Source organism: Schistocerca piceifrons, chromosome 3 (genome assembly GCF_021461385.2).
Source record: "Schistocerca piceifrons isolate TAMUIC-IGC-003096 chromosome 3, iqSchPice1.1, whole genome shotgun sequence".
NCBI lineage: Eukaryota > Metazoa > Arthropoda > Insecta > Orthoptera > Acrididae > Schistocerca > Schistocerca piceifrons.
This window is the reverse complement of record NC_060140.1, coordinates 295,509,162-295,526,757: the sequence shown is the minus strand read 5'-3', so window position 1 is coordinate 295,526,757 and position 17,596 is coordinate 295,509,162. Positions and strand designations below refer to the sequence as shown.

Genomic DNA, 17,596 nt, shown 5'->3' with positions numbered 1-17,596 from the left:
TATTAAGTCAGGGTTTAAGAGAACAGTGTGGAGAAAAATCATACCCCATCATGAGTGGATTTCTGACATCTTTCTGGAGTGTTGCTGATGGTATTTTAAGGAATAAAAAGTGATTATGATTAGTTTTTACCTTCTATGGGTGGCACTGTATGAGTACAGCATGGAAAATATACATGGTGAAATTTCAAAATATTTCAGTTTCATAACAGACATGAGGTCTATAATTGAGATGATGAAAACAACAAACAAATTCATAAGACATTTTGGATCTGACAAAACAGTGGAGAGCCATTTCATACTACAAACAAAGAAACTAAAAGATTCTGTGCCAACGTTTGCTTGCACAAGAGTATTTCCAACATAAAAAAATTAGAAAAGAATTGTGAGAACTAAGTATTCCAGATAATATAGAACTATTGTAAAACCTATGATTTGCTTCAGTCATTACAACAAAAATAAAACAGTATGGTGTGATGATAAATATGACAAAGAATCAGCTGATGAAATTAAGCAAAAGATGTTACTGAAGTATTTGTACACAATATGGCAGCCTCTGCCATAACTTAATGATAACTTCTGGTATTAGTTTGTGCTGACATTGCCATTCAAGTTAGTAATATCTTTTTACATGCTGTGAAACTGACCCCCATTTATGTTATTGGTTTTTGTTCTGTCTAAGTAAAACAATGCAGAGTGTTATAGTAAGGTATCAAGGGAGTGTATAAAATGAAACAGCATCTACAGAGTCAGGAATAACCATTACAGATGTACTAACTGTTCTTGTTATATATAAAATTTTGGGTCATATGTCCAAGGAATTGTAATAACTCTGCTGAAAATGCAAGTACTACAAGGTGTTCTGGATAAAGCCAAAATGTCTCAGGCCCAAGATTCAAGTGACAATGAACTAACTAAAAAAGAATAGACAATAACAATGTTAAAAAACATGGTGTTTAACTGCTTATAAGAGATGTTGGAAATGGCAGCCATGGGCACCCAGGCATTGCTGTCTTCATATGATGATGTTACCAACAACATGCTGTAATTCTGCAGGCATCATGTTAACTTCTCTGGTAATATTCCAATTAAGATTGCTGACTTCATGCGATGATCTGACTGGCAACATGCAGTAGTTCTGCAGAGGTGTGATGTTATTAATTTCTGTAGTAATAATCCATTTAAGATCATCTATCGTGTGAGGATTGTCAGCATACACCCTGATTTTTAGTGTGGCCCATAAATAAAAATCACACAAAGTTAAGTCTGGGGACCTTGTGGGCCAGAGGCTTCTACTGATAATCCTGTCTTCAGAGAAAATGTTGGTGATGTGGGAAATACTTTGGTTGGATATGCTTCTGTGTATCTGTGAACTGTGCATAGAAGGAGTCAGATATCTCTAGATCCCTGGCACTGTTTAAGCTGTAATTGAAAAATATGGGACCAATAATGCACTTGCCGGACAATGCACACAAAACACCTGTCTTATCTGAGCAGAATATGTGGTTTGTCCTGTAACCAGTATCTGCAACTCCGGGGGTTTACGTAACCTAACAAATGAAACCAGACCTCATCGGAAATGAAGTAAAGTAAGGGCCCAAATAACTGTTATCAGTTGGTTTTAACAGCCAGTTACAATAATGTACTCTTTTTTCCTCATCCTCAAATTTCAGCTCTTGCATCACACTCACATGACAGGTTTTTAATTTCATATCTTTTAGTGCATGATGACATGATGTAAGAGATACACCAACCTGTTGCAATAACCTCCTTGCTGACTTGCCCAGACTTCTCATAATGTCCATGCAAATTCTGTCTATAGTTTCAGGGGTCCTCAATGTTGGTCACCTATCCCTCTGTGCAGTCTTAACAGATCCTGCAGCTCTCCATTTCTTGTACAGATCTTGAATAGTGCTGGTTGTAGAGAGTTTCCTACCAGGATACTTTGCTTGAAACATGGCTTTACGTTTCTTGTTAGAGACTGTCTTTATGTAATACTCCACAGTATCAATTAACTGCTCTAATAGAAACTGCCCCCTTTTTGTAACAGTTCAACAATATGAGCTTCTCACAACAACTGCTGTATGAACACACAGCTGCACTCAACTTTCCAATAAAATACAGTGTAGCCAACTTTTGAGATAGTGTAGCCACTTCACAAGCAATTTGACTAGAGATGATTAACTGGTATGTGAGGTATACTAGTTTCATGTGGGACACCCATTTATAATCAATCCTACTGGAGAAAATTCAACACTAGAAAATACACTGGATAAAACACAACATATGTAAATCTGTATAACACAAGGCCTGTATGACACAAAGCCCTGTAATAATACCTGAGAGAAAATTGATAAATTAAACAGAATATTCTAAATTCTTGAATTTTTATATTGAGCTGGAAGTTTCATGCTTCTCTTACAGATTATAGCTGACTACGGAAATGAAAATGATAGAAAGTTGACTTACTTCTTTCATTTTGCTTACTAATGTCTTATGAAATTATATTCTTGAGTAAATCTTCACTGACGAAGAACATGTTTGCTGCAGGGAACTGTGTAATAAAAAAAGGAAAGAAGATTAAGGTTTAACATTGCATCGACAGCTAGGTAAATTAAGACAGGGTGCAAACTCATGTCGCAGATAAATGGGGAGGGAATCATCATGTGATTTTCAAAGGAATGATCTATGCATTTGTTGTAAGTGATGTAGGATAAGCATCAGAAACCTAAGCATTGCTGGTCATATAGGACTTGCCATTGTCCCAAATGCAAAACCAGTGTCATACTGCTCACCCACCTCATTTAGGGCATGTAGTATGGTAATCGTTGTGTCTACTCTAGAACATCTTTCAGCTGGCCTTGTAAACAGTTGGGCATACTGATGAGAACCTAACACTCGCTTACAAAATTTTTTTGCCATCAAGTGAATGGAGTTCGTAAACACACTAACCTTCAAAAATATAAAACCAAAAGGAAAGTGACTTAATAACTAACAACAAAAGGAAGGAGGCATTATGCTCCCATAAGATACACTTGTACAATACTACCCTCAAGCTAAGAAAACCCCATTCCAGTGATGTGAAGAAAGTACACATCTGCCTACAAAAGGGCAGCAGAAGTGATCCACATAACTATCTTCCAATGCCACTGATATCCATCTGCTGTAGAATCTTAGAACATAATCTGTGTTAAAACGTATTGAGCTGTTTGAAACAGAACAACTTGCTCCATGCCATCCAGCATGGATTCTGGAAATATTAGCCAGGAGAAACTCAACTTTCTCTTTTTTTCACATGATATCCTGAAAGCCATGGATCAGGGGAATCTGCCATTTATTGATCTCTGGAAGCCTATGGATTCAGTAACACACCAATGCTTATTAACAAAACCATAATCATAAGGACTACCAAAGAAAATTTCTGACTGAACTGAGTATATTTAGGGAGGAGACAGTATATTATCTAGGATGGAGAGTCATCAACAAATGTAGAAGTGACTTCAGCTATAATCCAGGGAAATGTGTTGGGACACTTACCATTCATATTGTATATTAACTTCCTAGCAGACTAATTTATAGTAACCTGAAATATTTTGCAGACAATGAAGTATTTTCTGAAGAAGCTACACAGATATTCAGCTAGATCTTAACAAGATTTTAAAGAGGTGCAAGACAGGAAGCTTTCTTTAAATATTCAGAAATGTAAAATTGTACACTTAACAAAATGAAAAAGAACATAGTATTCAAGGACTACAAGATGATCAAGTCACAATAGGAATCACTCTTACAAATACCTGTGTGTAACACTTTGCCAAGATGTGACACACAATGATCAATGGCCTACAGGCTCAGCTGTAGGTAAAGCAGTTGTCAGACATCATTTCACTGGTAGCACACTTGGAAAATACAATCAGCTTACAAAGAAGATTACTTACAATTCATTTATCTAACCTATCCTACATAAAAAATTATCCAAGTTTTTCAATTCCTTCAAATACAACAAACAGGGGATACTGAACATATATATAGAAGAGCAGCACAAATGTGCACTGGTTTGTTTCAGTCATGGAAACTCTGGAGAGTCTGAACTGACTAAACACTTGAAGACAGATGTCAACCAACTCATGAAAGCCCACCTTCAGATCTCAAGAACCAAACAATGGAAACTCCATGCAGGAATATCAACAGTGTAGGAAGAAATAGATTGCTGCTTACCATAAAGAACACACGTGAAGTTACAGTCAGACAGATTCTGGCCTGAGCTGCATGAGGTGTGCTTACTTGTGAGTACGAATGGCACATGTTTCTCTGCTTCTCTTTTGCTGATGAAGACTGTGGCCGAAAGCTTTGTGTAAGTGTCTTTTTAATTGTACCTGTCTGCAACTTGCCATGTCTTCTTTATGGTAAGTAGCAATCTAGCTTTTCCTAAATTGTTGATAAATGTCAAAAACCACTATTCAATGAGAAATCTAGAAACATACTACATACTTCAATGCATCCTCGCCGTAAGGACCATGATGACCAGATTAGAATAATTATAGTGTACACACACACATTTAAGCAGTACTGTTGAGCATACAGTAAACTGATTGTAAATTGCAAGTTATGAACTGATCTGGCATACAGTTTTAACTTGTCACACACAGTTGAGACCCATTTACCTGAATTAAGTAAAGATTTTATGTTTAATTTCTTAATCTTACTTAGATTGTAGATTTTTAAAAAGTGTTCAGTATCTAATAGTAGAATCATATTGCACTTCCAGATAGCTGTAGGTTCTGGCAAGGAAAAGGGAGAAAGAAAGAATTCAGTTTTGTTTCGATCGTGAAACTAAATTAATTTTAAAAGGTCATTACTAACATCACAATTTCGTAAGACTATAATACCGATTACATAAGTTACAAACAATTACATATTCTTTTCAAATACTAGTATTAATGTGTAACAGAATGTGGTGGAAGTTAGAGGTTGTGAAACAGATGTATGAACAACTTCGTATCCTAAATGCACCAACGACACATATACTTTCTGCAGTGCACCGTGCACCTATGATAGTAAAATTGAGACACACATATCACATTTATTTAAATGTCTCATGAATGTGTCTTCTGCAAATTTTAGATAGTTCCTGCAGTAGACCAGAAATAGCTTCATTATTCACTTCACTACAAAGTAATGAATAAACAGACAGTACAACACCATAGGAACTATGTAATGGATGCTCACTGCTGTAGGGACAATGAACTGTTATTAGTATCATTGGCAGTGGGACTAGCTTGAATTCCTGCATGTGTTCAAGTGCTGCTTTCAGAAAAGGGACATGCACCAGTGCTGATTAAATCCATCTGACAGACTAACAATGAAGGTTAGTGTTGGTGTGGATGTGGGTTTTGGGCAGTTTCCTGCATCACACTTGGTTAATACTAGGCTGGTACCCAGTCTCGCCTCATAATGGAATGGTCCAGTATAACATGTTGAAACCCACTCTCAAAATTTTTATGCAGGAAGAATACAGTGAAAGAAAAGCACTTTCAAAATTTTACCTGCTAAGACACACTGCAAGAATTTTTAAAAAATTGCTGAAGTTACGCATTTTGCCACATGAGGCACTACTTTTGACAGAGTGATTTGTGCAACCCTTCCTGTCTAGTGTGCAATCAGTGATGAAAAGAGACTGTAGCATGAATATTTACAGTGACACACATGAATTTGAAGCACCTAAACTGCACAAAAAAAGTCACATATAATTAATTTTTTTAATAAGAGACAGTTCGTAACGATAGCTAAACTGTAGCATATGTAATTCTTACAAAGGTGATTAGCAGAGGAAAAATAAAGGAAGGTGTGGTGTCAACATTAGACACCGTGCTAGAGGCTGCGATAATTGATAGCGGTCCACCACTTGCAATCTGTCTGGACTTGCTGGTGCTTGCAGCGCTGCCGTATGGCATGGAGAGATTTGCAGATCACTCTGGCTGAGTCAGCTACAGGTCGTGAGTGAAGTCAGATTAGAATAGTCTTCAGCTTGCTAGGTTCACAGCCTCTAGTTTGCACATGTACTATGCACGTAATACCAGAACTGTGTTATCTTGCTTGTTGTATAATCCAGTTAATGTTTGTTAATGAGTCATTTGTATTCAAGAAAGATAGTTGTCATTAGTTATGTTCCTGTAGAGCAGTAGCTGCAGGCACTGAGGTCCTTGCTATAACAAGTAGTTCTCACTCCACCGCAACAACCGCTGCCTGCTGCTGTTCCGCCTCCACTGCCACAGCATCCAATGCCGCAATTTTGCCTGTTTGATGCCACTGCTGAATTGTGGAGGGAATACAAGGCTCAACAGCAGCACCACCTCGATGTTCATTCAACATAACAGGTAAACGTTGTCTCCACTATTTCTTATCTGGAGTGGAAGTAGCCACCTACAGAGTGTTGTGTAACTTATATCCATGAACGTCTCTAGACGACCTAGCATTCGAAGAAGTTATAGCAAAACTGGAGAAATACTTTGCAGACAGTATCAGTGTGCTTGCACAGAGATTTAAATTCTTCTGAACCTCCCGTAATCAGTTTCAATCGAACAGGGAGTGGGTAGCGGAACTGCATGGACTGTCGCGTGACTGCAATTTTTTTGCTCCTGTGGAATTTCCTATGCAGATAGTATGGTTAGAGATGCCATAGCTCAGAACATTGCGGATTCCCAAATCAGGGAACCAATTTTGAAATTGTCAAATCCCTCCCTGGATAAGTGATGGACATTCTTGAAAGACAGGACGCTTTAGATTTTGCGGCAAAATCCTTTGAATCGCCACCCGGAGTCTGTAGCATTAGTTCACTGGCTGCTTGCTATGCACCCAGACTTACATGTGGTCAAGTTTCTGTGCAAGCGGCTTGCGCATCGGCCCCAGGCCGTCAGCATAAACAACTTTTGTCTGCTGTGTAGTCATGTCCTAATTGCCAGCGCAAGCATTCAATTCAATCCTGCCCCTCCTGGAAGGCTACTTGCTATTTTTGTAATCAAAAAGGACACGAACAGTCTGTACGTTTGAAACACGAATGTTCAAATCAATCTTCTGTTTCCCGGAAAAGTAACTCCTGGAACAGTTCTCCGGTCAAAACCAAATTCAAAGAGGCTTTACCTATGGACATTAATGTCGTTTCTGTTCCACAAGCGAACTTTGTTGTACTGAATTGTGACTCACCTGGATTCGACTCTGAACTTTGTCAGTTGCACACGCACTACACGCCGTGCACATGACGCCAGCCTTGGTTGCGACGTGCTCACTTTGCTCATCAGGATGCTCAAGGGCATTAGCCACGACCTCTGACATTTTTTCACGATGTCAGAACAAACTTTTTATGGATTTGCCTATAAATGGGCACACAATTACTTTCCAATTAGATACTGGAGCTGCCGTTTCTCTTATTAATGAGGAAACATATCATTTGCTTGGGAGCCTTCCCTTGCATGAAGCAAATGTGGCACTTGCAACATACAGTGATCATGACATCCCGGTATTAGGACTGTGTAGCTTGCCAGTGACATACCACGGACAAACACAAGCGCTAACTGTGCATGTGCTTTGTTCCCATAATTCTGTCAACATCTTCAGCTTGGACACCTTCAATCTATTTTCATTAACTGTGTGTGATAAAGTACTGTCCCTCACCTCAAGTGTTCCAACGACCAGCATCGAAGCTTCGTGTAACGAATTTGCAGACTTGTTCTCGCCAGGTTTAGGCTGTGTGAAGAATTTTCGAGCTCGTGTTGAGTTAAAAGAAGATGCATGGCTGAAATTTTACCAAGCATGCCCAGTCCCACAAATGCTGCATGACAGAGTTGCACAAACCTTGCATGATCTGGAAAAACAAGATGTAATAGAACTTATTCCAGCATCACAATGGGCTTCACCACCTGTTGTCTTAACAAAACCTTCCAGAAAGTTGAGACTATGTGTGGATACAAGGCCACAGTCAACCCACAAACTGTTGTAACAACATTTCCATTGCCTCACCTGGAAGACTTGTTTGATCGGTTTGGACCCGGCAAATTTTTTTCTGAGATAGATTTGCAGGATGTCTATCTTCAACTACCACTTGATGAAGAAACCCAAAAGTTCATGGGAGTGAATACTCACCTCAGGTTGTACAAATACAACTGCCTTCCTTTTGGATGTGCATCTACCCCAGCCATATTTCAAAGTTATCCACAAACCCTTTGCGCATCGGTACCCTCTTGCCTTAACTATTTAGATGACATTGTCATGTCTGGAGTGACACCGATGGACCATTGACAAAACTTGCGTCATCTCTTTCATGTGCTTCAGGACAATGGACAGAAAATAAACAGAGACAAGTGCACCTTCTTCGTGAGTGAACTGACTTACCTTGGACATGTAATCAATACTCAGGACATACACTCATCACCGAAACATTTGCGAGCCATCACCGATTTGCCAGCTCTGACAATGGTAAAGGAACTGCAAGCAATGTTAGGCAAGATCAATTACTACTACTGCTGCTTTATACCCCATGCCTCTTCTCTTGGAGCTCCTCTTCATCATCTTCGTCAGAGAAACATTCCGTTTGTTTAGTACCAGAATGTGACAAGGCTTTCCAGAAGCTGAAAGCAGCATTATTATCTAGTACTTGTTTAATACCCTTTGATTCTCAGAAACCATAAGTTCTCATGGTTGATGCTTCTCATTTTGGGATAGGGGTCGTTCTTGCCCATCAAACCGGTTTTCACGATCATCCAGTTGCTTTTGCATCTAAATTGCTCTCATCTGCTCGGAAAAATTATTTACAATTTGAGAAGGAAGCTTTAGCTGTCATTTTTGGTCTGACAAAATTCCATGATTTCTTGTATGGTTGCAAGTTTACTCTCATCACTGAACATAAACTATTGACTTCGTTGTTTCTCCCATTGAACCCCGTACCTCCACATATGGTGTAAAAATTGATTCACAGGTCTTCATTTATTTCACAGTGCCATTACAACATACTCTGTCAGTCTACTGCTCAGTGCGGTAACGCTGATGCGTTATCTCGTCTTCCCATTTCTGAAGACACAACTTTAGATGAATCTGAACAGGCTTGTATGTTTATTAATTTACAAAACGATGAGGTGCTTGAAAGGTTTTCTGCTCGACTCTCATTACGTAGCGGCCACTACTGCTGCCAATTCTTCTCTTAGACTTGTTTTGCAGTACATCGCTGCACAATGGCCTTCTTCACAGATTTCAGATCCTGTTGCTCACCATTTCTTTGCACACCGACAGCAGTTATTTGCGCAATGTGGTGTTCTTTTGCTCTGCACGGAGAATGATCAGTCCTGTGATGTCGTTCCACATTCTTTGCAATCCGCTGTGTTGTGCTTGCTACATCGAGGTCATTGAGGTCTTGTATGGATGAAACAGTTAGCTTGCCATCATTATACCTGGTTTGGCATCGATTCTGATATTATCAAGCTTTGTTCTTCTTGCATGGTGTGTGCTGCCTATCAATATGCACCACACAGACATTTTTCTCTTGGCCCCATGCCATCGCACCTTGGCAATGCTTGCATTTGGATTTTGCTGGTCCATTTTGGAATACACGATTGTTGATTGTCATTGATTCAAATAGCAATTTTTCATTCGTTGTGCAGATGCCATCAATGACTTCATCACCTATGATTTGTGCCTTGACTTCAATTTTTTTGCATTGAAGGTTTGCCTCACATTATCATTACTGACGATAGACCCCAGTTTGTCTCTGCTGAGTTCGAGAATTTTTGTGACTCACAAGGTGTTCAGCATATCACTTCTGCTCCATTCTCGCCTCAGTTGAATGATGGTGCTGAACATTTTGTTCGCACATTTATGATGTAAATGTCTAAGTTGCATGAGTCGCATTCTCAGGAAGCCGCACTTCTACTGTTTTAGGTCTCTTACTGGTCACAGCCACAGTCCGGCTCATCACCGGCTGAATTGTTATATGGTTGTCCACATCGGACATTGATGCATTTGCTACATCCACTGAACCGTGTGTCTGCACCACGGTCATTTCCCAAGTTTTTGCCCGACGACATTGTATCTTTTTGCAACTATTGCGGCACTCACTGCTGGTTACAAGGTTCTTTGCCGCCTTGTATGTCATTTCTGGCCCATCTGGAGAGGTATGCCGGCATTGGAACCAGATTCACCTTGTACACCGAGGAGTCTCTGCTGCTCGTTGTATGATTTCAGGCCCGGTGCCCCGAGTCGACGTGCCTGCGCAGTTCCCCAGTGCCATGCCGGAGATGCCCGTCATTGTGTCATCACTACGGCAGCCCGGTGATTCCTTGGGCCCATTGCAGATGACAGTGGATGTGCCTCCAGATAGTGACGCCATGGCAGCCTCCACCCACACTGTACAACCTGGCCCCATGGATTGTGATTAATATTTGTCTGTCGGGTGCTCCGGCCCGGCAGATCCTCCTATTGTAGTGGACACGCACACACCCCATGTTGATGTGCATCTTGGAGGTGGTTTTCTGGCATTTCCATGCTCCCCTCGGTCTAAATGGCGGGGTGCAGGTGGGCGAGCCTTGCCTGAAGTTCGGATCCCTACCCCCTCATCCATGGCAGCATGGGGTCCTCCCCCCAGCAGGCATAAACCCTACTCCACGTCTGATTGTAAATTTGTCGGGGAGGAATGTGGCATCAGCATTAAGACACTGCAGTAGAGGTTGCGATAATCGATAACAGTCGAGCACTTGGAATCTCTCTGGACTTGCTGGTGCTTGCAGCGGAGCCGTATAGAATGGAGAGACTTGCAGATTGCACTCACCAAGTCAGCTACAGGTCGTGAGCGAAGTCACATTAGAATAGCCTTCAGCTCGCTAGGTTTGCAGCCTCTAGTTCGTGCATGTATTATGCACCTAATACCAGAATTGTGTTATCTTGCTTGTTGTATAATCCAGTTAATGTTTGTTAATGAGTCATTTGTATTCAAGAAAGATAGTTGTTATTAGTTATGTTCCTGGAGTGCAGTAGCAGGACAAAGTTAAGTAAAAGTTATTTACTAAAGTATTCCAGTACTAATTATTATAGAATGTTCCAGATTCCTACAACCACCCCACTTACGCTAGCCTCTATCATCCCACTGCAAATCCCAGAGGTGTCGATCACAAAGCATCCTGCATTTGTGTGAGGTCATGACACGCTGTCATTGACCTTTACATCAGAAGGCAATGTTTGATGTCACATTACAGATGACTTCCATCAATCATGACTTTAATTTATTTAAATGAAATATTTCTTACTCATACATCTTTTTTATAACAATTCCTGTAGCACAGTTCTTATGATAATTTTTGAATAATGTTTATTTTAGTAATAATGAAACAGTTCCTTGTTTATTCTCCCTAGCCATCACAATAAAGTAAAGTGTCATTTGAATGATGAAAAACATTTTCCTTTCACCAGGCACACCCAATGAAAGAAAAATTATTGCTTTCAGGCACATCACAGTTTTATTTAGACAGAATTACATTGGAGTAAGAAATGATCCCGGCTGTTGTTCTGCTTATTGTGCTGCATACTGATCATACATAAAGTAATTTATAAAATGTGCCAATGCAAACTGATAATCCACAAATGACTGAAATTTGAGGACAATGTCCTCCTGATGAATCTGAAATGGCATGGAGCTAATGGAAATTATTTTGTCCAATCATTTTCTTAAAATACTTTCCACAGCAAAAAAATCTTTATTGAGGTTTACATTGTTTGTTCTGTGTGGAAACTGAATTTTATCAACAATCTTCTTGTTGTCCTCCTGAAAAACAGAAGTATCATTATTTCCAGGTCAAGACTCCAATAAAAGCAATGAATTAATTTCTGCAACTGGTTAGAAATTATTTCAAATTAAATTTTAGAAATTATTCTTTCCTATTTTTCCAGATTTTGATAGGTCAATTATAAGATTTTTCAGACTAAAAAGTCCTTTTTTTATTTTTGGTCCTAATATGTCAGAGGTTCCTGAAGATAGATATAAAGCTGGAGAAAAAGTAATCCACTCATACTTATCACTGTCATTGTTGTATATGAATGTGTCATAGCAAAACTTTATTGCACAACAGACCTTATCGTTTTTTGCCTCAAAATGATAAACTGCATTGGACACTGCACATGTGGGGACAACAGCAAGCTTCATCTTCACATCAGCTATGAATTAATGGCATTTCCTCTACACTTTTACTTGAAGTAAACTTTGTTGTTTTACACCTTCCTATACAGCATGATTTATTAAATCTACTCAACAAGGTTGAGGATGACTTAAAATAACCAATGTTCTTCTTTGTCACAATTTGGATGACCCAGTGTCAACAGAGCTCCATTGGTAACAGCACACTGCCTCTCATGAGCAACTCTACTTGGTTCATATCTCAAGAAAACTCCTCTAAAGAACTGTTGATCATGTTGTTTATTCAAGTTTGGGGGTCTATGATGGTTATTAATGGGGTGGGGGGGAGTGAGGAGGTAAAGGGACTTTGTGACCACGCTGTACGGCAAATCTTTTGGGTAGCTTTTCTTTCACATTTTTGTGAGTTTCATTTCAGTGCGTATTAATCACTTCATGTAAGTCTTTCTCCCATTTTCAGAGATTTTAAAAGAGCAAAACCAGGTTTGCACTCTCTTTAACACTATGTATAAAACACAATGAACATTAATTCAGTTTTATCTCCATCATTAACACTTGTGCTACAACAAAAGCAACTGATAATTATCATGGATATTAAATGTGATGCAAATTTGAGCAAACAGTAACTGTGGACAATCGTTTCAGAGAAGCTATCACCAAAAACTGAAATTTGCTTTACAAATTAAGATCATGCTGAGTTGTGTTATCTGTTTACCAATGTGCTGTCACGAAGGATATGTGCCTGTCATGTTACACTATGTAGTCCATTATAGCTCCTGTAGTGGTGTACAATTCTTCAACCACCTGGCAAGCCACAATTTTTTATAATTTTCAACATTTTCTTTTAAAAATACTTGCAGTGTGTTTCAGCACCTAAAATTTTGACAGGGTCTTTCTTTTGGTGTATTATTCCTGTATAAAAACAATTTCAGGGCATGTTTCAGCGTATTGGACTGGACCATTCCCTTGTCAGTTACATGAGATGCAGATATTTAAAAAAACTTTCATTTACTTCTCACTTGTGTAACACTACACGCAGACAGTTGAGGTACGCACATTCCATGCTGGGGGTGAGGGGGAAAGGTTGGGAATCACTGTTATAGATGCACAGCTGGTATAATAAATAAAAATAGTTACAGTCTTGGGATACATTTATTAAATCTGACAGACAGGTACTTTGCCTTATAGGACACACATAGCTGCTGTACAGAAAGAAAACAACCACTAAACAAATTGCTTGTCACTCCTGAGATTTCTCTCATACACATATTTATAGGTATGATTACCCTGTAATAGGATTATACAGCAAATGGTTACATAAATAATCACTTGACATATGTTTCTTACAGAAGAGGAAAATTGTGTGAATGTACCAAATAGATGGAGAGAAGGTTCTTCTTATTTAATTACTAAATGACATTGATAAGCAGACAAAGGCATGATGGCAGCAATTATTTTATGACACACTTGCCTTCTGTTTTTTTCTAAAAGTACTGGAGCATGTGTGTTGTTTTGGGCGCAGTCCAACACAGATGTTATACCTGTAGTAGGCAAGAGCGAGGGAAGTTACTACAGGTACTTTTCCCCGGTACTTCAGAATTACAGTAGGCAGTTGTATCTTATTATTAGGGAACGCATTGCACTGTGCCATAGAGATATATATTATATATGTATGAAGGGGGGATGTGCCTGGTTGTGCTGTGCAAGAAGCCTATGGGAGGCTGGTACCATAAGGGTCCTTCCACAACACATTTTATTTGGCAACATTCAGCCTCTCCCCCCTCATATATGATACTTTTCCTATCACCCCAACCCCCCCACATTTCGCACTGAATGTATATTGCCACTGACAAAATAAATAAAGACCAGTATACCACAAAGCTCAACAGTTCTTTGCTGTTATTTTAAATAGCAGGCAACAATAAATATATTATTATTTTGGAATAAATAACATTTTAAATAATCTAGTATCATAAACATATACTATATGATTCATCATTGCACATTTAAATATATATTTATTTAAATATATGTATATATGTGTATATATAGAATTTATGTACTCCCATGTAAATTATCCATCACATACTCACTGAAAGTACTGCCAATAATACTTTTTTTTACACAGTATCACACTTAAAGCATATATTAAACAATCAGCTATCATAAACATTCAACAAAGTGCAAGCATTTATATTTGTGGTTCTGCATTTTTCAGTTTTTGTGCAGTGCTAATTATTATGCTACCATGTATATTCTGTAGAGTAACTGTTATAGAAAAGGAGGAGGTTAACATATTCTGTAATTCACATTTGATGAATGAATTACACAACAGACACAAAAATATCTTTTGAATAGCAAAGTGTTGAGCCATGTTTTGTGCATTTTGTGCTTTGGTTTTATACTTCTTCATTATATCTACATATATTTGTACTGCTAAAGAGTTTTGTGCAAGGTTGAATAAAATAAAGTGCTTTAGGAATCTTTTAACAGCAGTGTATATAGTATATTTAAAATTGTATGCCGAGATTGATCCTGTGGAACTTTGTGACGTGCAACATCAATTAAGTGCTAGGCCATTAAAAATTCCTTAAGTTTAGCTTACAAGCTAATGTTTTATAATTTTTCAGTTTCTCCTATAACATATGGGACACACTAGAGCAGAGTGTGCCCTTTCTTTGTGGCATTCTTGAGGAGAAACTTTAAAAAATTAATACTTTTTCAAGTAATTCTCTGCTTTGATTTTGTCCACATTGCCAAAAGTGGGCAGAGAAGTCCTCCAGCATTTTAGGCTGCAACACAATTATCTTTGGTAGATTAATTTCCGGATTGTTTCTTATGTTGAGCATATCTGCTATCAACACACAAGTCTTGTATATATCATGTAGTTTAATTTTCTGTTTCCTTAATTTTCTTGACGCTGCCAAATAAACGTAAGTTTATCGCATCTGGTAGCAAACTAATTGTAGCAGTACTTTAAAAATGCATTTAAGCACAGGTAATGGTGGCATATAACTGATTAATCATTGCTTTGTGGTTGTTTTCCTGCTTTTTGTATGCCATTGTGTTAGTCATCTTACATGTATTGCACATTTACATTTAACGAGGAACTAAAATAAATAGGAAGTTTAAGTGTTTCTTCATCACATATTTTCCCTTGTAGAAAAGTACTTTAAAAAAATTAAAGCTGCTTTTGCTGAAGGAAAGGAATCTCGTTTTTATATGTGGTCATGAAAACACTAACTTTAGAACTGATGTGTGCAATTTAGAAGAATCCAAAATAAGAAATGTATTTTCAACTAAGGGATTTAGTTTAACAGAGATGTCCAGAATGTCAAAATCATAACAGTAAGGAAAACATTAATGGTCAAAATGCATATCACTATAAGATAGCTCCTGCATGCATAGATAAGCAGCATACACCCAACAGTGCATATATAAATACAATAAGAAAACCGCTTTTTTCTACAGAATGACATAAGCACTGTTATTATACTTCTCTTGAGGTAACATTAGTAATAATAAAGGCAAACACTGTAAAGTTTCTGTTCTGGCATTGCCGTAAACATTGATGCATTGTTTAATAGTATCCTTAGCAATGAGTCTCAAGATGTCAATGAAGTTCTACAAGGTACCAACAGTAGCTTTTTTTTCTATAGATATCTACTTATGAGTAAACACAGTCTTACTATAACTAATTTGTCAAATTAGTCCTATTTTAAATTACAAACAAAAGTTTTGTTGCTGAAAAAATAGGCCTACCATGCATGCAGAAGACCATCCTACATACAGCAGCATTCTGTGCTACATTTGTTAATCTCCTAGTTCACTCCTGAAGAACTAAACATTCGCCAACAGTTTACTCTTCAAGTCATATTAAGTTAACAAAGTGGCATTTAAATTCCTCTGTGATGCGAAATGATACCTGGTGTTTGTTCATCTAGAAATTATTGATGCCTGAACTAGAAGGTCAGCTCAGGTATAAACAATAAACATAAAATAATGTTATATACTACATAGCTACCAGTATTAACGTTAAAATCTTTTTCTCATATTTCATTTCTATTTATAATTTAGACTTTAATTAAAAATGGCATGAGATTATCTACAAAATGTATGTTTCTCCAGAAGCCATAGGGATAAAAATGTTGTTATACTATTATCATGCAGCTACGTGCCATGCAGGAAGCCACAAACAGGACTGTGTGTTCTTTATTATGATACAGTTTTCTCTACATGCTCTCCATCTTATACAATAATCACATTAAATAACGTTTGTAAAAATATCAATTGATTATATCAGTTTTCTATTTCACTCTCTAAAGCAATTTCTTATTACAATAATTTGAATATTTATCATGGTCCAATGTGCCTGACATTTCTCTCACCAACAAATAATATTTTTAATGTGATGTTATTTCTGTCAGTGTGTGCACAGCGCTATTAGTGGCTTCCTGTAATTATTTATAATTTTTACTGCTGCTGTTGTTGCTGCTGTTGTTGTTGCTGCTGCTGTTGCTGCTGCTGCTGTTGTTGCTGCTGCTGGGGCAGAGCCTTGAGGATTGCATGGACCTCTTCTGCAACGGCTGTCAGAACAAATTCAAACTGCTGCCGTGTCCTCACCATGCCAGGTCTCTGGTCTCGGATATGCTCCAGAGTGGCTGCTATGTCAATCTCTTTGGCTCCCTTAGCCATGCGATTCAGCACCATATCAATGAGGCAGTATGTACCAGTGCGGCCTACTCCATCACTGTAATATTTTAAAATTAAAATTAGATGTACAACACCTTATTAAAAATCATGAGATTTCATTCTAGGGTCAAAAAACCAAATTTAAGAATTAATATGTCAAAGATCTGCCTCAGTTGCAAAAAGTTACTGGTCTTTGCCCAGGGTTCAGCTAGAGGAATCTAGCCTTCTTCAGAAGTATAAAATAAACTAATACATGACCATGCAGTCAAACATAAAAAGCTAAAGTACCATGGTACCATGTCAAACTACATTACTTAGCTGAGGAACAGCCCAGGCCCCACTTCATGGAAAGCAGTCGGTTAGCCGCAGATGCTGCGTTGGGACTAACTGTGGCTCCACGGATATGTACTGAGCAAGATGGCGGATCACGCGCATGTATGCACGGAAAGTCAAAAGTGCCTACGACTGGATGTCTTTATGTTTTGTACTGGGAAATTACCGATAATGTTAAACCATAAATTTGTGAGAGAACAAGGCACTAAGTAGAGAGAATCCTGATGATCATTAACTATAAACCGAGATCTTATTAACGGACAAGAAAATCTACTTAGCCGTTAAGTTCAGCTTGTTAGATTAAAAACCTCAAATGATCACTGCTAAGTTATATGGGCCTGCACAGTCTCATGCAGGGGGCAAACAAGGTTATATGTCCGTAGTGTGAGAACTTCTCAGGGTTAGGAG

General features: G+C 38.3%; 1 protein-coding gene across 3 annotated transcripts in view; it reads right to left on the bottom strand.

Moving 5' to 3' along the window:
* Positions 1-13,296: 13,296 nt before the first annotated feature.
* The window catches only part of LOC124789971 (receptor-type tyrosine-protein phosphatase N2), a 444,282-nt gene continuing 439,982 nt past the window's right edge, over positions 13,297-17,596 (bottom strand). For all 3 annotated transcript variants that reach the window (XM_047257507.1, XM_047257508.1, XM_047257509.1), the window contains one exon: positions 13,297-16,913. In XM_047257507.1, coding sequence (XP_047113463.1) covers positions 16,637-16,913 — 277 coding nt within the window. In that variant the 3' untranslated portion in view covers positions 13,297-16,636. The remainder of the gene's footprint in view (positions 16,914-17,596) is intronic.